The sequence below is a fragment of the Dendropsophus ebraccatus genome, chromosome 3 (assembly GCF_027789765.1).
Source record: "Dendropsophus ebraccatus isolate aDenEbr1 chromosome 3, aDenEbr1.pat, whole genome shotgun sequence".
Classification (NCBI taxonomy): domain Eukaryota; kingdom Metazoa; phylum Chordata; class Amphibia; order Anura; family Hylidae; genus Dendropsophus; species Dendropsophus ebraccatus.
This window is the reverse complement of record NC_091456.1, coordinates 36751617-36777205: the sequence shown is the minus strand read 5'-3', so window position 1 is coordinate 36777205 and position 25589 is coordinate 36751617. Positions and strand designations below refer to the sequence as shown.

At 42.8% G+C, this 25589-nt stretch overlaps 2 protein-coding genes across 5 annotated transcripts in view; one reads left to right on the top strand and one right to left on the bottom strand.

Moving 5' to 3' along the window:
• Window positions 1-470: 470 nt before the first annotated feature.
• IQCD (IQ motif containing D) overlaps window positions 471-25589 on the bottom strand; it is a 34744-nt gene continuing 9625 nt past the window's right edge. The window contains exons 1-5 of one of the 2 annotated variants that reach the window (XM_069961426.1): window positions 12427-12627; window positions 9999-10775; window positions 6346-6579; window positions 3528-3599; window positions 471-1344 (exon numbers count right to left, since the gene is read on the bottom strand). In XM_069961426.1, coding sequence (XP_069817527.1) covers window positions 1048-1344; window positions 3528-3599; window positions 6346-6579; window positions 9999-10775; window positions 12427-12495 — 1449 coding nt within the window. In that variant the 5' untranslated portion in view covers window positions 12496-12627 and the 3' untranslated portion in view covers window positions 471-1047. Of the gene's footprint in view, window positions 1345-3527; window positions 3600-6345; window positions 6580-9998; window positions 10776-12426; window positions 12628-25589 lie in introns of those variants that run through there. The other variant, XM_069961427.1, reaches the window with a different exon arrangement.
• Window positions 12578-25589, top strand: part of TPCN1 (two pore segment channel 1) — a 46580-nt gene continuing 33568 nt past the window's right edge. The window contains exons 1-6 of one of the 3 annotated variants that reach the window (XM_069961425.1): window positions 12578-12844; window positions 15231-15478; window positions 19708-19817; window positions 21957-22133; window positions 22263-22376; window positions 24181-24311. In XM_069961425.1, the coding sequence (XP_069817526.1) occupies window positions 15373-15478; window positions 19708-19817; window positions 21957-22133; window positions 22263-22376; window positions 24181-24311 (638 nt within the window). In that variant the 5' untranslated portion in view covers window positions 12578-12844; window positions 15231-15372. Of the gene's footprint in view, window positions 12857-15230; window positions 15479-19707; window positions 19818-21956; window positions 22134-22262; window positions 22377-24180; window positions 24312-25589 lie in introns of all 3 variants that reach the window. The other 2 variants (XM_069961421.1, XM_069961424.1) reach the window with 2 other exon arrangements.

The window sequence follows — 25589 nt, the reverse complement described above, 5'->3', positions numbered from 1 at the left end:
TGTGATAACATAATTAGAAGAAACATTTGATGTTTTCATTAAAGTAAAGTGATGATTAGTACAGAATGCTCTTTTGCCAGCAATATGAATTAACGGCTTATGGAGCTTCCTGTACTAATTAATATTTAATTAATAAAACACATTTTCGTAGAAATAAATTCAGTTTCGTTATTCAGTAATTTAATTCTAACGAATCCATCATTGTGCAATTAAATATACTGTCAAAAAATAAATATATATATAAATATACATTTATTTATATATATATATTTATTTTAACAGTATATTTAATTGCAAAATGATGAATTCGTTAGAATTAAATTATTGAACAACGAAAGGGACTTTATTACAAAGAAAATGTGTTTTATTAATTTAATATATTAACTATTAGAGGCATCGGCATTCGGCATCATTGCAGGCTATTTTTGAAGTACTCCGTACGGACCGCCTGTCAATCCACGGCCGCGTTTCCAGCCGCAAACAATGGTCTTGTTCATTTATTACAGGTCCGTTTACAATAAGGCCGTAGATTCATACATAGTGTGCACTGTGCAGCCGTATATCGTATACTTTCCAGCGTACGCATGAACCACCAAAAATACCGCCGCACAATTACAGCCGCAAATACAGCCGCACACTTACATAGTCTGAACCTGGCCTTAAGAAGCAAACTGAAGGTGTCAGTAGCATTTCTGATCATGAGATTACTACTGGACAGTGACGTTTCTTCTGGGAATATTGGCTTCATCCACCATTAATCTGTTAATCGTCCATGATTGTTTGACCTATGCTATAATATACAGTTCTCCATCTATTATGATTATCATTTTAGCAGTGCCCCAATCCCAGACAGAACACATTACTGATAGATAGAAATTTATTTCTAAAGAAATATATTTACGCAATCAAAACTTATTGGGTTTATCATCATTACGTGAGTATTTCTTGTAAAATGAAACATAAGCACTTTACAGGTGGTGAGATAAGCTCTGTAATGAAGGAGAGAAATATAGCATGTAGGACTGTTATAAGGTGTTGTACATCCTCCTATTTTTTGCCCTTTTTGGCCTTCCCTTTCCCTCCGGCTCCTTTTCCTTTCTTCTTCTTTTTCTTGGACTTCATTGAGTGGCGAACCCTGTACCCTCTCCAATGAGCCTGGATTACTATTGCTGCCCGGGTCATGCTGGCCAGCTCCTTTTCTTCTTCTTCCTTCCTCAGCTGCGCCAGGCGTCTTTCCTCTATGATCTGGACGTATTCCACCTCTAGCACGGCCAGCTTTTCCTTTAATTCGGCTAGTTGAGCCTTCTCCTCTTCATACATTCCCTCGAGTTCCTCTAACTCTGCCTGTGGTTAAGTGATCAGAAGGGAAATCGTTAATGGTCAAACACAACTTTACTTTCAGACATTTGCTTTTTATTTTTGTTAGCTGCTAGATTAATATTTTCTCTATTACAAAACGCTTTCACAATTAAATGGACTGGCAACTGGATATTAATATGCGGTAAAAGAGCATGAAATATTAAAGGAGCACTCCCATCTAGGCAGTAAATGCATAGCTTACAGTGCTGAGCTGTTTGCAAAACACCCATTACATTAATGGGAGTTACTCAAACTGTGTAAAACAGCTGTCTTGGCTGGTTTTAGCTACCTTAACACCTCCAGTGCCCTAAACCAGACCAGTGGGAAGACAGAGAGAAAATGGCACTAATACAGTGGTACTTCGGTCCTCAAACTGCTCCGAACTCAAACAGTTCATTTTTCAAACAGTATTTTCAGGGAAAGTTTGTTTTGGTTGTCAAACTCTTGCTCGGTTCTCAAACACTTTTCTGGCCCCCAGTCTTGAAAAACAGTAATACCGCGGTATTTGAACGAATATTTACTTGGAAGTAACATTAAGAATTCCCATCCTGTACTGTATAACACTGCTGGAGTGCATATACAGTACAGTAGTAGTACAGTCAGTGCACCACCATCTCCCATCCTGTACTGTATAAGACTGCTGGAGTGCATATACAGTACAGTAGTAGTACAGTCAGTGCACCACCATCTCCCATCCTGTACTGTATAAGACTGCTGGAGTGCATATACAGTACAGTAGTAGTACAGTCAGTGCACCACCATCTCCCATACTGTACTGTATAAGACTGCTGGAGTGCATATACAGTACAGTAGTCGTACAGTCAGTGCACCGCCATCTCCCATCCTGTACAGTATAAGATTGCTGGAGTGCATATACAGTACAGTAGTAGTACAGTCAGTGCACCACCATCTCCCATCCTGTATAGTACTGTATAAGACTGCTGGAGTGCATATACAGTACAGTAGTAGTACAGTCAGTGCACCACCATCTCCCATCCTGTACTGTATAAGACTGCTGGAGTGCATATACAGTACAGTAGTAGTACAGTCAGTGCACCATCTCCTATCCTGTACAGTACTGTATAAGACTGCTGGAGTGCATATACAGTACAGTAGTAGTACAGTCAGTGCACCACCATCTCCCATCCTGTACTGTATAAGACTGCTGGAGTGCATATACAGTACAGTAGTAGTACAGTCAGTGCACCACCATCTCCCATCCTGTACTGTACAAGACTGCTGGAGAGCATATACAGTACAGTAGTAGTACAGTCAGTGCACCACTATCTCCCATACTTTACAGCACTGGGGTGGGGTGGGACACTATACAGTAAAGGATAAGTGAGGAGGTAGTGACTACTGTACTGTAATTGCTGGTTTTGTTGAATGTTTCTTGTATATAATGTACTTTCCAGTATAGAGCTGTTCTGTAATGTAATGTACTGTACAATATAGTGCTGCACTACCAATTAAACACATTTACATTATTTCCTATGGGAAAACACTGCTCCGTTCTCAAGCTGTCTTTCGGAACCAATTAAGTTCGAGAACCAAGGTACCACTGTATTTTATTCTTTTTAGCTTATATTATATACTGTGGCAAATACCTTCATACAAATAACAATATATTCATGTATGCAAATTTACTGTACAGGGTCACTGTACTTAAAAATAACTTTTGACATGTCATAACACAAATGATTCAGGGCCAACAGCACCAGGGAATTAGATCCGTTTATGAAACAGTAGAAGGATGGATCAATCCTTCTACTGTTGTCACAGCTGAGACCAGCTGTGATCAGGAGATATAGTTGGGGAGAGAGCATGGCAGCATGGTGATCCACTCCCCAGCCAATATAGTGATACAGCCAGGGAGTAGATTGTACCGCTGCCACGCTCTCTCCCCGACTATATCTCTCAATCAGAACAGGTCTCAGCAGTGACAGGCATTGCCTGATGACAAAAAGTTATTTATAATGACAGGTACTCTTTAAGTTACCTGCGGCAATATTTATCCCACAGGGAACAAAGGTGTGGCTACCAATATGTATCCTAACAGGAAATAAGTATCTACAGGTGTTGTAACATTTACAGCCCCACTAAATGTCTAGAGGAGCACTAATTATGGAAATATATAAAAGAAAAAAACTGCAATCTTCTTTTCATACCTGTTTTTCTCCCATGTCGCCATCATATTTCTGTATCCAGTTCTCTATTTCAGTTTCCACTTTATATTTTTTCTGTTAAATAAAAAATTAAAATGACGTATGAAGTTACAATAGTGGTCTCTATAGCAGGACACAGCAGCTATTATATACCATATGAATTACAGATACCTCCACAGCGCTCAGGAGGTTGGTAAGAAGCAATGTAGGAATACATGACTGCAGGATCAGATTACACATAAGCTTTGTTTCTGGTATGGAGCCATGGCAGCTGCTGCATAAACCTGATGCACATAGGTCTGCACAGGAGTTATGTACTTAAAATGTTGCTTAATTCATTATTTTATATGCACCGGTGCAAGGTCCACACAACTATTAAATAGAACTTGCCAGATGTGTGGACGTTATCCATGCTTATACTATCCGAGAAGTGCAGCTGGTGACTTGGATTCGCTAGCCCTGTATGGGCGAACATAAGAATATTTGTCCCTCTCAGGCTAGCTATCTTTAATGCACCATGGTGATGTATATGAAATTATCTAACATATGAAATCTTGCAATAAAGTTTATAGCAAAGAATTACATTTTGCTGTGCATTCAATGATTGGTTTAAGTGCTGGCTAACAAGCACCAGTTCACACACTGTAGTGAGAGTGGACCGCAGCGTGGCTGAATAGCTGTGATTGGCATTGGATTAAATAGAACGTGTCAGTTGTTACCTCCTGTCCAAACCATGAGCAGCATGACACAGGCATGGGGTATGAAGTTAAGGAGGGTGACGATAGTGAGAGACTAGAGATGAGCGAATCCACAGTAGGAACAAAGCGAATTGCATATCTGCATTCTGCTTGGAAGTCTGCTCCGCTCTGTGCCGCTCCTCCCCAGGTGCGGGGAAAAGATGGATCCAGTCCAGGGAAACTTCTCTCAATTTTTCCAGGACTGGATCCATCTTTTCCCTGTACCTGGGGAGGAGCGGCACAGAACAGAGCAGACTTCAAAGCCCACAGACTGATGAGCAGAACGCAGATATGAAGGAAGCGATTGGCTTTGTTCCTACTGTAGATTCATTTATGTCTATGGGAGGAGACCTGTTCAGTTAAGACAAGCATGGTTTGGGCAGCATGAAACAGGTTCTTTAAAAAAAAGGTTTTTCAAGATACTTACATTATTTCATATTGTGCTGGGCGCAGTATGAAAATTAATAAAAACCCATAGACATCTACCTCACTTCCACGTCCACCTCATGTTGTGGATCTCTGCTTTTCTTCCTGCATTTACATCCCTAGAGGTCGTATTACCCAGTCTGATGTTCTGGGGGAAGAGAATGCCAACCTGTCAGCTCAGTGAGCAGGATAGCAACGGGAAGGGCCGCCCACAATCCTTAGAGCGTCCGGGCAGCCCATTGAAGTCAGAGGCGGTCTGCCTACACAGCTGCTATTACTCAGAGCGACGCGCTGCAGACAATCACTGACAAAATCATGTTCTTTCACCATGTTAAAAGATTCGGCTGATCGTTGCCTTTTAACATGTGCTATTACACTTAATGACAATTGGCCTGAACAGTTGCTAATCGTCCAAGTAAGGCTGATAATTGTTCAGTGTAATAGGAACATTAGAAGTATGAAAAATAACAGTGAGCGGGATGATAAAGCCAAATTATGGGATTTTACCTACTTGCACCGTAACTATATGACTACACCTATATATATTGCCCTCTTAAGAGACTGGAGATGATCAGAGCGTGATCAGAGGGTGATCAGAGGGTGACAGAGAGATGTTCTGGATAAAGAAGAGGAATGCTGGACGCACGTCACTGAGATTAACTTCTGGAAAGTTATCATTTGTAGACACAATCCCCAAGGACCCAGAGACTCTTATCTATAAACAATTTATGGAAAACAAATACATTGTGCTCTTGGATTCATGAAAAAGTATCTTTGTACAGAATGTATTGTTTTAACCTTTTTGACCTTTTTGAATAATAATAATGAATACTAATATAGATACCATTGCGCATGACTGAATATCTAAATCACTAGCACCGCCTCATCTATGTCTTATTAGCATTTGTTACCACCCTATATTTTATCTGTCTATAAAATGTGATGACCATAATAAAACTTGGGCCATTTTCTCCAGGCTTATAATCATGATACATTGTCTTATCTGTGTCAGTGACGTATAAGTAACGAGTGGGAACACTGCAGATTCCAACTCTAGATATAATTTAAAAACCATCCTTTACCTGGGTTTTCGGCTTCTCTCCATAGAGAGAGGTCAACATATAAATTTAACCTTATCACGGGAGAATGTAAGATGCCACAGAGTGATCCCCAAAGGAACACGGTACAGGCTCAGCACAACAAAATGCGAGCATCCAGAATGCCCCTTTAAGGGTCTGTTCACACGTACAGACTCGCTGCATATTTATCGCTGTGAGTTTCTCGCACAGAAATCCACAGCGATACTGATTGCTATCAAGTCAATGTATGTATATTCTTGCTGCGTGTTTGGTGCGATTTTTTACATGCGAGTTTTGATTTTCACATGATTGTCACAGGCAAGTTCAACACCACAAAAAACACAGCTACTTTCATGCGAGTTCTGTGCGAGTTTTACGCAGCGAGTCTGTACGTGTGAACAGACCCTAAAGGTTATAACAAACTGGATCTGTGTTTTCCTAATCCAAAAATAAACTCAAGGATTGTCCAGTATGTAAGGGAACACCATAGCCTTTTTGTATTATGTGAATCTATATTACTATTACAAATTATGATTACAAACACAGAATTTTACATGAGGACCAAAAAAACCACAATACCTTTCTAAGGCTTAGCTCTATCTCCCGATTCTCTGCAATTGTAGCGTTGAGCTGTGATCTCAGTTGCTGCAGATCCTGCTGAAGCTTTGCGATTTTCCCTTCGGAGGCTCGGCAGTCGGACTTCTGCTGCACCTCTGCCTCCTGCATTGTGCGTTTTACCTGGTTTTCTGAAATCTTCTCCAGCTGATGCAGATTGATCTTAAGCTGCCGTATACTCTCATTTTTCTTGGCAATCTAGAGACAAAAGTACAAGATAGTAGATAATACAGAAAATAGTAGATAAAATTGGTAATACTAACACTGCATAATGGTGATATATTACAAAACTGCTGTAATAGGTTCCTGCTGGTTTACATCATGTTAAAAGGGAATCTGTCAGATGGTACCGCATAGTGTAACTAATCACAGTGGCAGGTAAAGGTTACACCTTCACAGCTATACCTTTAAATTTGTGAACTTCTGCTTGTGAGCCGAGCCACTTGTGTTTTTACGTGTATGGAAATAAGTAGCAAATGTCCACAAGGAGCAACTGATCACCTCAAGTACCCCTAAGGTAGTACCCAGAATGTCCATCTCATATCCATCCCATATGACTTGCTTCCTCCTTCTGCATCTCATTGACAGCCTCTCTAGTGTATGTTGTAGGGCAGAGGTCTCTTGATAACTGGCAGCTTGATGTACACTGTTTAATTAAAGTGTACCAATTATCCCCTCCCCCCATCGTTGTACAGGTCGCTCCTGCAGGCAGAATATCATGGATACGTCCACACTGGGTGAGCTCCTCATTCTTATTCTATGAGGCTTGCGTAAGGAACTCACCTGCCACAGTTACCTAATCTGGGGGCAGAAGCAACTACGCGCTGAACGTGAAAACCTGCATAATGACAGGTGTTCTTTAAAGTGTCACTGTCGTTTACTTTTTTTTTTTGCAGAAATCAATAGTATAGGCAATTTTAAGAAACTTTGTAATTGGGTTTATTAGCTGAAATATGCATTTTTATCATGAAAAAGCAGTTTGAAGCTCTCCCCCCTGTCTTCATTGTTCTCTATAGAGAGAGGAGGGGTGGAGGGAGATGAGGCACCAAAACAGGGCAACAAAGAGTTAATTTACAGCTACATCACCGGCTTTTCTCCTCTGAAGTCAGCACTGACCTTTCTGACCTCTGAATACTGCTTTTCACACTGGTCCCGCTGTGTAATCCTTTCTTCTCTGCTCTCTGCTGCCCACTAACCTCCCTCCTCCCCTCTCCATAGGTTACACAGGGCTCAACTGATGTAAAAGAATTGAGATTTCCTGATAATGAGCAGTGGATGACAGAAAGGAGAGGGGGAGACCTGGGGAAAGGCTTTTTGAATGCAGATAATGGCATATTTGCCTAATAAACCCAATTACAAAGTTTCTTAAAATCGCCTGGACTATTGATTTCTGGAAAAAAAAAAAATGACAGTGACACTTTAAAACACACCTGCCATTATGCAGGTTTTTACGTTCTTCTGCTGCCAGATTAGGTAACTGTGGTAGGCGAGTTCCTTGCGCGAGCCTTATAGAATGAGAATAAGGAGCTCACCCAGTGAGAAGCAAGTAGTCATATGGGATGGATATGAGATGTACATTCTGGGTACTACCTTAGGGGTACTTGAGGTGATCAGTTGCTCCCTGTGGACATTTGCTACTTATTTCCATACACGTAAAAACACAAGTGGCTCAGCTCACGAGCAGAAGTTCACAAATTTAAAGGTATAGCTGTGAAGGTGTTTGTAACCTTTACCTGGCACTGTGATTAGTTACATTCCCCCCAGTGTTTGTAAGTTCATGACTTCTTGTCTCTTCTCCATTTGTGAGCTGATGTGGCTCCCGACCGTCACTCAATGTTGAATGTGTCTCACGAGGGGCAAAACGTTAGGAACATGTAGGGGATTGAAGTGCTGGGCACTTGAGGTGATCAGCTCTGCCGCATGGGTACATGATGTTCATTTGCATATATACAAGTTAAAAGGGGCATACTGATAAAATTTTTATTATATTGCTGGGCTGGTAAAAAAAGAACAAATAAATGCTGCTTACCTACCCACAGCTCCCACTTGTCTCTTTCTGGTCCTCAGTTCCTGCCTCCCACACATTTCTAAACAAGAGATCGGTGAAGGACGTGTCTACTCAGCCAATCACTGGCCGAGAAGGGAAACTGCTACAACCCGTGATTGGCTGAGCAGGCAGCTTCTGCTACTATCTCTCCCCTGAAAAGCAGGTAGAAGAGACAAACAGTGCGGGACCTTAAATTGCAGTTGCAGTGTAAGCTGCAGGGGGTTAGGGGTAGGTCAGTATAATTATTATTTATTTATTTATTTTTACTATCCCGATAAAACAATAATTACTTTTGAACCCCAGAATCCCCCTTTGAATGGGTACTCCAGCAAAAAATTGTTTTCAAATGAACTGGTGTCAGAAAGTTATATGGATTTGTAATTACTTCTATCTTAAGCCCTCCAGTACTTATCAGCTGCTGTATGTCCTGCAGGGAATGGTGTATTCTATCCAGTCTGACACAGTGCTCTCTGCTGCCACCTCTGTCCATGACAGGAACTGTCCAGAGCAGGAGAGGTTTTCTATGGGGATTTGTCACTGCTGTGGACAGTTCCTGTCACGAACAGAGGTGGCAGCAGAGAGCACTGTGTCAGACTATAATGAATACACCACTTCCTGCAGGAAACACAATAGCTGATAAGTACTGGAAGACTTGAGATTTTTAAATAGAAGTAATTCTTTAAAAACCAGTTTGAAAACCACATGTGGTTGCGTTTTGCATTTATGGAAGTCTATGTGGTGAGAACCACAATAAAAATGACACTAAGGACAGAATATACTGCAACTAAAACAAACAAAGCAGTACAATATTGGAATTCCTTATTCTTTCATATGTAGGCACATTATTATATATGTAAAATATAATCGGATAAAAGCAGCACAAGTGCCAGCACTGTAAACCCCTAGCAAAGATCCCGAAAGTTTATCCACCTTTAGGCTATGTTCACACTACGTATATTTCAGTCAGTATTGCAACCAAAACCAGGAGTGGATTAAAAACACAGAAAGGCTCTGTTCACACAATGGTGAAATTGAGTGGATGGCCGCCATATAGCAGTAAATAACTGACATTATTTCAATACAACAGCCGTTGTTCTAAAATAGCAGCACATATTTGCCATTATATGGCGGCCATCCACTCAATTACAACATTATGTAAACAGATCCTTTCTGTGTTTTTAATCCACTCCTGGTTTTGGTTGCAATACTGACTGAAATATACTGACTGAAATATACGTAGTGTGAACCCAGCCTCAGGCTGCACACTTAGTAAGAGACTGGCTGGTCTCTGAAAAGATCATCCCAGCCGGTACTGCAGTAACGGCCGGATGATCTTTGGGGCCGCAGAGTTCTGATGCGAGCGCATCCATGCACGCCCGCATCAGAACTCCCCACAGCACACAATATAGTGTGCGCAGAAAACTGACATGTCAGTTTTCTACGCCGCCAGGGATTTCGGCCGGAGTGTATACGAAGTGTAACAACGGCCACAGGCTTGTAACAACGGCCGTGATTTCCGCAGCACTTATGTAGTGTGAACATAGCCTCGTCGCGGAAAGTCGTTGCATACCTCAGTATCCCGATCCAGAATAGCTGCATTAAGTTCTTCTTCCAAAGCCAATAAAACAGCCCTGTTCTTGTGGTCGCGCAGTGTGATCTCTTGAAGATAGTGCATTCTCTCATTCTGCTCTAGTGGACTGGTGAGCAGCATCTCATAAAGGAATGCCCTCAATTCTGATAGAAAGTGGATCAATGTCTGTGACGACTGATCCCTTACATTCCCTTCAGATCTTAAAGCTTGGCAGGCTGTTGGATTTGCCAAAAACAACCTTAGAGTACTCCTCACAGAGCTCTGAACACCCTGGCGAAGTGCGCCAAAGTGTACGTCAGCATTTTCCGCCATATTTGTTGTTTCACTTTGGAAACTGGTATCATCCTCTCTGCTTTTCATACGTTGAAGATGTCTTTGCATGTTATCCTGTAGCCTCTTGTGCTCCCTCAATGCCCCCGTCAGCTCAGATCCAAAAATCACACTGTATCTATCCAGATTTTCAATGGCGTGTTGGAAAAGACTGACTAGCTCTAGCTTTTTGATCGTTTCATCAAGCACGGCCACCACTCTCTGTGTCTCTATGGAGGTTAGCTTCTTACGACCCGGTTCCAGCATCTTCAGGCTGTCAATATTTGGAAGCATCTTAATGGGACTGAGCTTCAAGAGTCTCCCGACATTTCCAGGTGGGGATTGCAGTGGCTGAGGGGAGGACAGCATGACGGGCTGGGTGGTGGAAAGGATATCCGACGCCATGTTCAAGACGTTGAGCACATATACTTGCTTAGGAATGGGAGGCTGTAATGGATCAAGCATCAGACAATGTTAATGATACAAAGGAAAAGTTAAAATGATTTCACATAAGTCCAATAAAATACTCGTCATACTGTGTTTCTCCGACAATAAGACCTACCCCGAAAATAAGTATGGTGGAACAACTACAGAGGGGGCAGGGAGGTATACAGTATGAGGACTATATGCAGAGGGTGTGTATACAGTATGGGGGAGCAACTACAGAGGGGGAGGGAGGAATACAGTATGGGGACTACCTGCAGAAGGGGATGTATACAGTATGGGGGAACAACTACAGAGGGGGGAGGGAGGTATACAGTAAGGGGACTACCTGCAGAAGGGACATGTATACAGTATGGGGGAACAACTACAGAGGGGGCAGGGAGGTATACAGTATGGGGACTACCTGCAGAAGGGGATGTATACAGTATGGGGGAAAAACTACAGAGGGGCAGGGAGGTATACAGTATGGGGGACTACCTGCAGAGAAGATGTATACAGTATGGGGGAACAACTACATAGGGAGGAGGGAGGTATATAGTATGGGGGCTACCTGCAGAGTGGGATGTATACAGTATGGGGGAACAACTACAGGGGGGGGGGGGAGGGAGGTATATAGTATGGGGACCTTACTGCAGAGAGATGTATACAGTATGGAAAAAAAACTATAGAGAGGGGAGTGAGGTATACAGTATGGATGTTTAACTACAGGGGAATTTATAGTATAGAGGCCTAACAGTAGGACATACAGTATGGCGGCTAACTACCCTATAGCCTGGGGCTACAGTATAGGGGCATACTGTGTTTCTCCAAAAATAAGACCTACCCTAAAAATAAGCCCTAGCCCTTTTTTTCAGAGAAAAAAATAATATAAGACTCTGTAATGTAATGACACAGCTGCAAAGATTCAAACACTTTCCCTGCTCCCGGCATCATATTAATACATGTTGCCGGTGGGGAAAGAATACGCTACAGGGCTTCCCTGTCCGTGGGTTCTGTGTTTCACGTGGGAATAAGCCCTTAGCCCAGAATAAAAATCAGTCTCTAGCAACAAACAAGCAGTTGGGAGGGTCTTAGCTTGTGCTGTGTGCAGAAGAGAGATGAAGCCTATGCTAGGTCTGTGAGCCTGTCTCCCTCCCCCAGAGGGTCCACACTGTGCCTGAAAGGTAAGTGAATGGTTCCCTCTCATCTCTAACCACTCATAAAGTTCTGGTCAGCTGTCCCTTGGGTTGTTACTATGTATGTACACATTGCGGTAGTAGTAGTAGTAGTTGTTCACTGCTTAGTGTAACCCAGGGGTAGGGAACCTTGGCTCTTCAGCGGTTGTAAAACTACAACTCCCATCATGCCTGGAGTGTAAGAGCTAAAGCTTTGGCTGTCCAGGCATGATGGGAGTTGTAGTTTTGCAACAGCTGGAAAGCCAAGGTCCCCTCCCCCTGGTGTTAACCCCTTCCTTGCTGTTCCTTACCGCTCACATAGCACCTAACAAAGCAAGTAACTCCATCTCCCCACCTATAGTGATGTACTGTGTATAGTGCTCCAGCACAGTGGTAGTCTGTACAGTCCTGTGCAGTCCTGTCAGAGAAGAGTATGTGCTGTGTCATGTCCATAGACAAATGCAAACCTTAGAGGGATATAAAGAAAAAAGGCACCGCACCTGCAGAGAGCCGGCGGACTCTTCTCTCTCAGCACTACCTGTGTCCTTTTTTCCGTGTACAATTGCCATGGAAACGAATCACGTGACTTGGTGATGTCCCTAGCCAATGACAGATTGCCCCTTATTGCGCAGGCGCAGAAGGCCAACCTACTTCGGCAATAACATATGGCGAGGACTGGAAAAAAAGAAAGGCAGGGCTGCAAAGGAATGTTGCGCATGCGTCGTTCGGGTACCCATAACTTCTGTTGTCCAGCGCGCATGTGCGGAAGGATACGGTGAGGCTCTGTAGGTGCTGAAGTGATGGTGTTTTAATTTAGTCCTGATTGCAGATGCCAGAAACCCGCGGCAGGAGATCGCCGCGTCACGTGATGCTAAAGCGGACTTGAAAAGTACAGCGGACACGCGCGGGACCGGCCAGGTAACACTTCAGGTGTGAATGAGTTCCTATGCGATGGTGATGTGCAGTCGGACGGGGCAGGGAGATGTCTTGGGAGTTTTGATGACTTCCATGCATAGAAGTGACTTTAGTATGACTTGGGTGATACTGTAAAACTACAACTCTCATCATCCCCTAGCAGCAGCTGGCATAGTCTAGAGCAGCGTCCCCCAACCTGTGGCTTTGAAGATGTTGCAGAACTACAACCTCCATCATGTTGTGATAACACTTGGCATGGTCTACTGCAGTTTTCCCTCAACCTTAGCGTTTATGGAACTACAACTCCCATCATGCACTGGCAGCCTTTGTCATGGTCCAAAGTAGTCTCCAACTGTGTCTCCCCAGATATTGCAAACCTACAACTCCCATCATGCTATACTACCCCTGGGCATGGTCTGATGCAGTGATCCCCAACCTGTGCCACCGCAGCTGTTATGAAACTACAACTCCCATCGTGCACTGACAGCTTTTCACATGGTCCAATGCAGTATTCTCCAACTGTGCCTCCCCAGCTTAAGCATTACTACAACTCTCATCATTTCTAGCAGCCTCTAAAGGGGTCTCTCTGAACTTGTGACTCTCTTGCTGTTACATTACTACAACTCCCATCATGAACTGACTGCCTTTCACATGGTCCAATGCAGTATTCCCCAGTCATGGCTCCCAAGTGCTTATAAAAGTACAACTCCCATCATGCACTGACAACCTTTCACATGGCCGTATTCTCCAATCGTGGCTTCCCAGATATTGCAAACCTACAACTCCCATTATGCTCCCCCACCCCTGGGCATGGTATGATGCAGTGTTCCCCAACCTGTGCCTCCCCAGCTGATGCATTACTACAACTCTCATCATTCCTAACAGCCTCTGACATGGATCTAGGAAACTCCAACTCCTATCATGCTCTGACAACCTCTGGCATGGTGTAATGCAGTGTGCCCCTACAGACAGACACCAGTTGAGGAACATTGCCAAAGACCAGGAATGGGCAACTGCACCCCTCCATCTGTTGCAAAAAAAAAAAACCCTACAATTCCCATCATGCCTTGTCAGTTAGGGCTTTAGCTGTCCAGGCATGATGAGAGTTGTAGTTTTGTAACCGCCTAAGAGCTGCTGTGACCTCACCCTGCCATAGACCATGATGGAAGGAATAAAGAAACCTTTTATGTATGACATGGAGAAGGTAGATCTGACATCATGGGAAAAAGTTTTCTGGCAACAATAAGAATTATTCCATTGATGATGTCAGAGATTGGAGATGAAGTCATTCTTGGCTAAGAATATGGGTCAGATGTGAACGCTGAAATGGTCAGTGTAATGCAGAAGATGATGGTGGTAAACATTGGGTTAATTACTGACGTTACTAGAATGTGAAACCTGTCTGGTCACATTGATTCCTTAGAAAATATGACATGTACTAACATGAATGTCTGAATGGTAAAACAATGGACATGATGGTCTCTGTGAAGGTATGGTATCATGGCGACTAAGAATTAAGGTGGTACGTCACCAGATGTGGTTGGTAAATCCACAGTAATAAAACGATGTATCACTTACATTGTTCTGTGCAACTGATCCAGAGATCTCCTCCTGAATAACATGGACAATAAGTAGTCTTCTCCATCATGTGCATGTGCTCAGTAGTCCTTAATATTCATGAGAAGCAGAAAACTCTGCCCACCAGCTGCTGATTGGTAGTTACCTATCCATGCTGTGTATAGTCAGAAACTGTCAATCAGCAGCTGGAGGGCGGGGGGAGGGGTGTGGCAAGAATCCTATTCTCCTGCATATTAGGAGAACGGCTGAACAGAATGATGTAAGTAACACACCGATCTGTTCAGTATTTTTCTCACTAGTTTATGCTGCCCTTATTTACACAGCATAAACCTAGTGACAGATTCCCTTTCAACCTGCCTGGGATAACGTTTAACTATTAGAGATAAACGGACCTTGAGTGTGCGGGGGTCCAAACCCGAACACTCTGCATTTGATTACCAGTGGCTAAAGAAGTTGGAAGTAGCCTTAAGGCTGCCTGAAAAACATGGATACAGCCATAGACCCAAGTTTGTATCTATGTTTTCTTCAGGACTCCTTAGGGCTGCATCGAATTTCTTCAGCAAACCCCCAACTTTAATAGCTATATATCTAGATGGAGTGGGTGGTCTTTTTGTTCTGACAATCTTCTTTTTCTTTTATGTGTCTTATGTACCAGGCAGGTTTAGTGATGATGAAAGTGTTAAAAATATCTTATACTCGTGAGCGTTCCCGTCTACGTATCATGTGAGACATCCATCGGATGGTTCAGCCCATGGCTATTACTGTGCTGTATTTCATGTGGTTGATCTGTGTCCGTTCTTGTTATCTGCAGCGGCCCTGTGATTGGCGCCGTAGCTTGAAGACTGGAAGGTGCTCTTCTTCAGGCTCACTCCATAATGTGAGGGTTACCCCATGTCTGCTTCTCCATTTATTCCTGTTGGGATTAGTGTCCAGATGAAAGACACCTAGTCATCATGTCGGGAACGCAAGAAGATGATGAGCCGCTCTTATTCACTTTAGAAGAAAATGGAGGGTGTGCTACTGTTCCAGAGACGGATAATAGCAGTGATGTGGCTTTAGGTAAGAATCTTTATCCAGTATTAAAGGGGTTGTGCCATCTCCTCCTTTTCAGTTTGGCCCTGCAGTGTTCTGCTCTCACTTCCTGTTCAGCGCAGCAAGAGTGAGGATGGGATGCAGCAGGGCCAAGCTGAATCAGCTCGGCATTGCTGTGTCTCCCCCTGACATTACACACGTCTCAAGGGACAATGCAAGCCCTGGAGACGCGGGATGTCAGAGGGAGATGTAAAATTATACTTACCAGCTCCCGACCACAAGTCTCATCACTGCCCGGCCCACAATCTGACCGCCCCAAACCGCTTGTACCGTCAAATAGCTGCTTTTAATCCAAGATCTGTCCCGGGGTCCGTTCGCCAGGTGATGCAGTTATTGTCATAAAAAACAACTTTTAAACTTGCAGCCCCGTGCCCAACTGCAGTGGCCTAGAGCAGCGCTTCTCAAACCTTTTCTACTAGAGCCTCACCCAACAAACAAAATGATGCCTGGGCGTCCCCAGACTGACTAAAAACTATTGCTCAGTCTACCCTCTATTTGTCTCCTAATCTCTGTATAACATTAACCCCGGCCTAGACGACCTAGGACATACCGGTACATCCTGGAAGTCTGTGCCCAGACGACCCTGGACGTACCGGTCCGTCCTGAGCTATGAAGCACGCTCTGAAGCGGAGCGCGCTTCATAGCAGGTGAGCACCTTACTGTTAATGACACGCTGCAGCGATCGCACTGCAGAGTGACATTAACTCCTTAAACGCTGCGCGGCCACGGCGTGTAAGTGACAAGGGGAGTCCCCTGTCACTTACCGATCGTTAAAACGGACCGCCGGAGGTCTCTCACCTGCCTCCGTGTGGTCCGATCGGCGCTCTGGTCACTGAGCCTGCACATGCAAGCTCAATGAGCAGAGCGCCGATAACACTGATCATTGCTATGCCTATAGCATAGCAATGATCAGTGTAAAAATCAAAGTATTGTATGTACAAGTCCCCCAAAGGGACTTAAAATGTATAAAAAAAAAAAAGTTAAAATCACTAACACACTACCCCAAAACCCCTCCCCCAATAGAAGTTTAAATCACTCCCCTTTCCCATTATATAAATAAAACATATAAAAATAAATAATGTATAATATACCGTAGCGTGCGTAATTGTCCGATCTATTGAAATATAACAAGCGACATTGTAAACGGTAAACGGCCTACAAGAAAATAGGGAAAAAAGTGCGCTGATTACCGATTTTGTTACAATATATATACTGTGTATATATATATATATATAATATATAAAAAATTTATAAAAAGTGATCAAAACGTCCGATCATCCCAAATATGCTATTAATAAAAACTAGAGATCATGGCGGAAAAAATGACATCTCATACAGCCCCTTAGGTGAAAAAATAAAACCGTTATAAGCGTCACAATAGGCCCATTTTATGAATAATTAATTGCCCAAAAAAAAGGATTTTATTAAAAAATATATATATATAACATTAGAGAATCTGTGTAAACCTGCATGTGGTTGTGTTCGGACTGACCTATAGAATAATGGTATCATGTCGCTGTTACCATATAGTGCATTACGTAGACACAGGAACCCCCCAAACGTTACCATATTGCATTCTATTTTACGATTTCACCTATTTATATCTTCATAAATAATATATTTGGGATTCCGTCATACATGTTATGGTAAAATGAAAGACGCCATTACAAAGTACAACTATTCCTGTAACAAACAAGCCATTACATGGCCTTGTAGATAGAAAACTGAAAGTGCTGGAGCTCTTAGAAGGGGAGGAGGAAAAAACGAAAACTCAAAGATCAAAATTTGTGCGGTCCACTGGGTCATTTTGGGCCTGGTCCTCAAAGGGTTAAGTAAGTACAAAGTGAGTCAATAATGTTCCTAAGGGTAAATTCACACGGGCGGATCTGCCGCGAGTTTCACACTCAAAATCCGCAGCTATTCTGCTATACACGTAAGTGGGTGTTTGATTGCAGGTAAATCTAAGGGCCCTATTACACAGGACGATTATTGTGCAAAAGATAGTTAAATCATTCATATTTAAACGATAATAGTTCTGTGTAATTGCAGGCAACGATCGAAAAATCGTTTGTATGTCATTGATCGTTAATTTTAGGTTCAGATCTAAATAATCGTTAACCGTTCGCTAATCGTTCACTGTAATTCTACGTTCGTTTGCTCAAGTTCCGCGTTTTTTCACTAATCGTTTAATGTAATAGCACATTGTTCGTTGTTTTTCTGGGATCAGAAGGAATAAATGATCATAGTAACGATCGCAATAATGATTATAGTACCGATCGTAACTAACGATAATATGGTAAACGATTTCAGGTTAACGATAAACAATCTCGTATGCGAACGTTTATCGTTAGTCGTTAATCGTTAAAAATCGCTCAGTGTAATAGGACCCTAAATCTACCTACATGCGATTTACCCCCAATCAAACACGCACTTACGTGTATTGAAGATTAGCTGCGGATTTTGAGCGTGAAACTCGCGGCAGATCTGCCCGTGTAAATTTACCCTAAGTGTGCCTTCACACCTACCGGATCCACAGCGGATCTCACTTCTGCGGATTCGAATCGAGAACCGCTGCGGATCTTGTACCATTTACCCCTATGATAGCACATATTCGCAGCGGGATTAACATTAACATGTGAATATGTGCTTTAACCCCTCGCTGTCCGCAGCCCCGCCGCCGCATTAGCCCATCCTCGGCCACATCCCCCATCTCTGGCCGCATCCCCCTATCCCCGGCCGCATCCCCCCCATCCCCCGCCGCATCCAGCAGCCCGCATCCCCTATCCCCGGCCGCATCCTGCATTTTTCCTATTCCTCTGCAGTGAACACTATTCATCGAGCCCATGTGCCTGATGAATAGGAAAATCCCTGCCTGGAGCATGATGAAGAGGGCGGGGAGGAGGGACAGAGAGTGTTAAGGATGTGATATTTTGTATATTTAGTGCAGCCATTACAATATGGTGCTGACCTTGAGATATTTACATTCCTTACAGCTTACGTTAGTAAACCTTAGTGCTACGTAACTAACTCCTCTTGTACGTTAGCCAATGAAGAACTGACACAAGCCTTAGTAGAAGTATACACGCCTCCAGGGTATATATACTGTCTGCCATCTTTGAATAAAGGAGATCCACCCTAACCATCAATGTGTCAGGGTGTTTGATTCTCAGTGCGCAATAAACTTATAACATGTAACTTGGAGCAGACAGTCAATATGACAGCACTCTTGAGGTGCAGCCATAACAAGAGGTTGTGCCAGCCTAATGCACAGACACTCTAGGCCATGCCAGTTTGACACGGGGCTGCAAGTTTAATAGTTTTTTAGGACAATAACTGCATTACCTGCTGAATGGACCCCAGGACAGATCTTGGATTAAAAGCAGCTATCCGAGGGTACAAGCGGTTTGGGGGGGGGGTCAGATTGTGGGTACAGAGTCGCTTTAAGATGTTTAAGTCTAAAGGTAAAGGAATATTTCTATCTCAACTAATATAAGTTAAATATTTTTGCAAATACAATTATTTAGCTGGCTGGTGTGTGTGTGTATATATATATATATATATATATATATATATCACACACATACCTCGGTTCTCAAAACTGTATTTTAACAGGAAGTTTGCTTTGGAAACTCTTGCTCTGTTCTTAAACACTTTTTGGGCCCCCAGTCTTGAAATACAGTAATACCGCTGTGTTCAAACGAATTTACCTAGAAGTAACGTGTTCAGAATTCAAACATTTTTCGGTATCTGAAGGTTTTTGCGAGCGTGGATGGTGGGTTGTACCTGGTGAGTTTAGCACTGGTGAGGGTTCACATACAGTACAGTGCTGTTACACTGCTCGGTTCTCAAACTGCCTTCCTGAACCAATTATGCTCCGAGAACTGAGGTACCAATATATATATATATATATATATATATATATATATATATATATATATATATATAGCTGTCAGCAATGAGAGGAAAAGAGCAGCATATCAGGAGAAGGTGGAAGATTAGTAAATTAATGTATTTGCAAAAATGTGTAATTTGAGTGTTAGGTAGGATGGGAATACCCCTTTAACTTCACATGAGGAGTACGGATTTATTTTTAGAGGACTCTGTTAATGTATAATAAAGCTGCCGGTGATCACTTGTAAACTGCATGACTGGTTTCCTTTTACTGATTGAGTAAAATCAGCAAACTTCTCTTTCAGCCACAGACGAGTATGAAAACCACACAGAACGCATGGAGCAGGTTCATGTGCCCGAGGATGCGGACCTCAGCTGGGACATGCGCTACCAAGAAGCTGCCATCTACCTCCAGGTCAACACATTATTTTGGAAGACATTACTATTTCATGTACTGGGTGGTGGAAGTATAACTAAAAGATTTATAAGGAACTATAGGTCTATTATGTGATACTAGCCTAGTGTCAGCCTGCAGTTGGCTGTGACCCATCTGCTCAGCCTGACGGGTCTTCTGACAGGTCCCGGCAGTGCGGGCAGCAGCTATACGCTTTGCCGCTGGAGTCTTTCTTCCCTCCCGGTTCTGTTAAAATTTTGATGCCTAATTAATACATCTATAGCTTTCGGGCAGCTCTAATGAGACTTGACAAAATGGGATTTTTGAAGACCGCTACAGCGAGATGTCAGAATTCTCTAAAAGTATCAGTTCTTATACAATTCCAGTACTCTACTTTAAAACAGTATACTGTGCATTGTCAGCAAAAATTGTCTGCCCTTTTTGAAATGAGAACAGCAGCGATAAGTCATTAATCCCTTAGTGACTGCCCATTCGCCTTTGTTTTTTATGGTGGTCACTAATGAGCCTTCTTCTGACCAATACGTGTTTTTGCGTCATGGTCGGAATAAGTGTATGCCACGCTCCTGTGTCAGCATTGTAGATGTGTCGGTATGGTATATGTCAGCATTATCCCGACAGTCTGCCATGCAAACGGATCAGCAGCCAGAAGTTAGCACTTAACTTCCAATTGGCAAGTATAGTAACTACCCGAAGTAGAAAAACCTGCGATCCGATTTAACCCATTACATGCCGCTGTGAAATCATGACAGCAGCATGTAAAGGGTTCTGGTGCTCCCATGCTACTATACTTGCCAATTGGAATGTGGGCGCCAAGGTCCTGCTTCTGATCCATTTCCATGGCAGTCACGAGGGTCTTCTAAAGGCCCCCAGGACTGCCATACATATGGCTGCGTAGACTGCCTGTTGGGATAATGCTGACATATACAATTCACAGCATTACAGTGGTAGAGTATTATAGTGTAACAGTGAGTAAAAAAAAAAAAAAAAGTAATAAAACCTAATAAAAAAAAAATCCCCTCAATAATAAAATGTTATTGTATTCCCCATACAAAATAAATTGTTGCATAAAACATAAAAAAAATTCGTATCACTGTATCCATAACACCATGAGCAATAAAACTAACGCAAGTTTAATATAAAAAAAAAAAGGAAAAAAGCTTTTCCATTATCCCTGCAAAAAAGGGTTAATAAGTTACATGAATCCTAAAATGGCAGCAATAAAGTTGTCCCGCAAAAAACAAGCCCTCATATGGCTCCGTGGGCAAAAAATAAAACAAAGGTATGACTCTTGGAGGGCAGCAATGAAAAAGTAAGAAAATTGGTTGCTCATTAAGTCTCAAAATAGGCTGGTCACTAAGGGGTTAAAGGGGAACTATCAGCAGGAAAGACCATGGGTCTCCAAACTGTGGCCCTCCAGCTGTTGCAATACTACATTTCCCATCATGCCTGGAGAGCCAAATACAAAGCTGTAGCTGTTAAGGCATGATGGGAATTGTATTTTTTTTCAACAGCTAGAGGGCCATGGTTCCCTACCCCTGTTTTAAAACATAGTGATAAAAAGAAACAAGACACCCAGCAAAAGATGGGGCGTCTGCAGGTTCAGTGCCTGGGGCAGCAGCAGCTGGTAATACAGGCCCTCTGTGTGTTGTACTAAAAGTGATTTCCAGGGAATTTCACAGATTTATAGTAAATTTTGCTCTCAGTAATATGGATGTGAAGTCTCGGTCATGCAGATTGTATGATCAAAAATCTTTGGCTGCCGCCTTAGGAAGTGTCAGGAGACGTAGTCTTGTCACACACATTAGCTTTCCTGGGCCCATCCCTTTGCTGTGTTTATTGGACGCCAGAGCTGTCAATCATTGCTGTGAGGAAGAGCTTTTAAATCGAAGAGCTCTGTGCAGGGAACATGAAGACCCCGCCGTCTGGACACTTCTTGAGGTGGCGGCTGGAGCAATAAGCACGGTTTTCTCAGTCATGCAAGCTGTTTGGTACTTGAGGTATGGTTCCATCCCTCCCCCCCCCCCCAACATCATTATGGGGCCACCCGTGGTTGTGATACCTCATACCTGCTGACAGATTCCCCTTTTAAATTGTTCCCTTTGCGCAGTAATAGATCTTTTTGTTTCTTTTGAATTTCAGGAAGGGAAGAATAATGACAAGTTTTACACACATCCGCGGGACCCGAAGGCGCTTGCTGCTTACCTTTTTGCTCACAATCATTTATTCTACATGCTGGAACTATGTACCGGGCTCCTGCTGCTGCTGCTTTCCCTGTGTGAAGCGCCCGCTGTTCCTTTTCTTCGTCTTGACATCTATGTAAGTATGAATTATAATGTGTGTGTGTGTGTGTGTGTGTGTATATATATATATATATATATATATATATATATTTATATTTACACCTCTCACCTTCCTTTTTGTGTTTCTTTTTTTTCCCCCTTTAAGGTTCATGCCACACTGGAACTGCTGGCCCTGGCCCTGGTTGTTTTTGAGCTTGGCATGAAGATGAGATGGCTTGGTTGTCATGCATTTCTGAGGCATCGCAGGACTATGTTGAAGGTTAGTCTTTGAACAGTCCTTAAAGGGTTAAAAAGGGAACTACACTCCCCTCCCATGCCACTGCCAGTATCATACCGCTCCGTCCCTGCTAATGGGGACTGCAATGTCACATTGATCATGCAGTGGGAATGGAGCAGTATAATGCTGGTGGCAGCGGCGCTGGAGCCAGAGAGGTGAGTAGTGTAGTTTATTATTTTTAATCACCCCCTCCCAGGGCATATGGCAAAAAAGTCTCCTGGACAACTCCTTTAAAGGGTTTCTCCACATTAGTTTCCTGTTTTCCTTTACAACTTTAAGGGGGAACTCAATTTTTTAAAGTACATTTAATGATAGATGTATTCTTGCCCTTAAGGGTACAAACCCACACACCGTATACACAGCAGATACGCAACAAATACGCAGCAGATTTGTTGGTACATATTTGATGCTGTGTTCAGTTATTTAGATCTAATCTGCTGCGTATTTGCTGCGTATTTGCTGCGTGTTTGCTGCGTGTTTGCTGCGTATCGCAGCAGTAAATACGCTCCTTATACGGTGTGTGGGTTTATACACTAAAGGGATTTTACAATTTAACTTTACTTGTCCCCTATCCACCAGTATGAGATCTTACACTTGTCCCCTATCTTTTGGATGGCGGACAAGCGAGGTTAAACCAGGAAACCTCCTTAATCACCAAATAGTTTTCTTTGTTTTTTCAAAAGACAACATTTTTTGTTTTTCATTTGATAGAGCTTTTGGGAGGCGGATTAGAAAAATTTGTCAAACCTGGGGAAGTCCCATCAAATTAATAAAAGGCAGGCAGGGGGGTGCGGAAAAATAACAACTTAAACTCGCCCATCCCTGTGCCTCCGTTGCGCCGCTCCTGGGTCCCACTAATCGCTGCCAGAAGTTATTCTCCGCTGGAATCCGGGTATGTCACGTACCCGGCTTTTCCAGCTGCAACGTCACAACCTGGCCGAACGATTGCCCACTCAGCCAGTCAGTGACTTGGGCAAGCAATCACTGCTTATGTGACGTTGCAGCTAGAAGAGCTGGCTGTAAACTGGACCCAGGAGTGGTGCTACGAAGCACAAGGATAGGTAAATTTATTTAGTTTATTATTTTCCCGCATCCCCCTGCCTTCCTGACTTTTTTTTTCTAATTTGGTGTGCCTTCCCCTTTAATGTTTTCAGTGTTCACTGTGCCTGATAAATAATGCAATGATTTTTTAGTTCACCTCACTACTGAAAATTGGCAAATTTGTGAGGGAAAAATGTGTATTTGTTTATTTTTTAAAGTGACGGGGAGGTAGGTGGATTTTTTTAATTATATTTTATTGCATCTTTTTACTTTTTATGGCTCCACAAAGGGACTTAGACTTATGATCTTCTAATCGCTCATATAATAGGATTCACTCCTATTGAAGTACAGTGTATATTATGCCTGTCAGCATAACACTTCACTACGCTGCAATGTAAACCGCGCTCAGCGATCGTGTTGCATAGTTGGCGCTGGGGTAACAGATCCCCCACTTAGATACTGTGTTTGCAATTTAACTGTGGCATCTAAAGGGTTAAAGGGAAACTATCAGCAGGTTAGAAGAGTCTAAGCTGATATGAGCCTATATCCTCGGCACCATTTCCGTGATATTAGCAGTTTATTCCCAATGCTAATTAGGTCTGCTGGTGCATTTGGTGCATCCTTCCCCCAGTGTACCAAAATGCCGTACTAGCATAGGGACTTACTTTTCATCCTCAGTGCCCCGGGGGATTTTTACAGTTTTTACAGTTTTACAAACCTAAACTTTGTGTTTCCTTTTCCGCAGAGTTCTGTATTGCTGGTGCAGTTTATTGAAGCCATTGTGGTGTTAATAAGGCAGACATCACACGTACGTGTTACTAGAGCATTGCGGCCCATCTTTTTAGTGGACTGCAGATATTGTGGGGCTGTCCGAAGGTAAGAAGAGTTTGGGTGTTTTTGTCGTAGTCTTCCAGACAATCCTAAAAATACTTCCCCAAAAAACCATACATAAAAGTAACGATAAGAGATACATATTTAAAGGGAGTCTGTCAGTAGCTTTATGCTGCCTGAACCATGAGCTGCGTGAAATCCCTACAGCTTCCCTTATAATTACTGTAGGTTTAACTCTGAGGCTATGTTCACACTACGTAAGCTACATAGTAATCATGGCTGTTGTCGAATATTTGCAACAACAGCCGTGATTGCTACGTAGCTTACGTAGTGCTGCCTTCTATGGAATCCCGACCGGAGTATATACACATGGTATACACTCCGGCCGGGATCCCTAGCGCCGCCGCAAGAAACTGACATGTCAGTTTTCTGCGGCCGCAATTCATTAAATAGCGGCCACAGAAAACCTGTCAGTGCAAACAATGCAGCATGCGGCTCCAGCCGTACGCTCCATCCTGTGCAGTGGGGAATTCAGATGCGGGCGCGCACAGATGCGCCCGCATCTGAATTCAGCGGCGGTAAACATCATCCAGCCGGTACTGCAGTACCGGCCGGGATTATTTTTTCTGACACCGGCCATTCCATGACTCAGCCAGGTCATAGAACGGCCAGTGTCATACAGAGTGGGAACATGGCCTAAGGCTGGGTTCACACACAGTATTTTTGCGCAGTATTTTGGTCCTCAAATTGCAACCAAAACAAGGATGGCCGTCATTTTATGAAAAATAATGGCCATTATTTCATAACAACGGCCGATATTTAAAAATAATGCCAATTATTTGCCCTTATATGGCTGCCATTCACTAAATTTAAACAGTGTGTGAACATAGCTTCTCTCTGTTTTCAATCCACTCCTGGTTTTGGTTGCAGTATGAGGAGCAAAAATACTGTCTGTAAACATAGCCTAAGATTGTATTAATTTGACTGTGCGTTTTTTTAAACTTTTTAAATAGTATGCAAAATTTTATTGTTACATGTTTTAAACTAATCATGTTACAAAAAGAACTTACTGTTTTTTGAACTATGCCCATAGTCTCTTTATGTGTACATATCTTGAAGTGGGTTGCTTCAGTATAGGATAGAGCGCCATCTGGTGGTGCAGGTAGTTATCACAATCTTGCTTTTATTTTCTATTAACGCTCTCTATCCCGTATGTACAACATCTAGACAAGCAGCATGTTAGCAAGATCAGACAGGTACTGCCAAAATTATTGCCTGTGTGCAGCAATAGTAAATCTGCTACCACTGAACAGAAAACACACC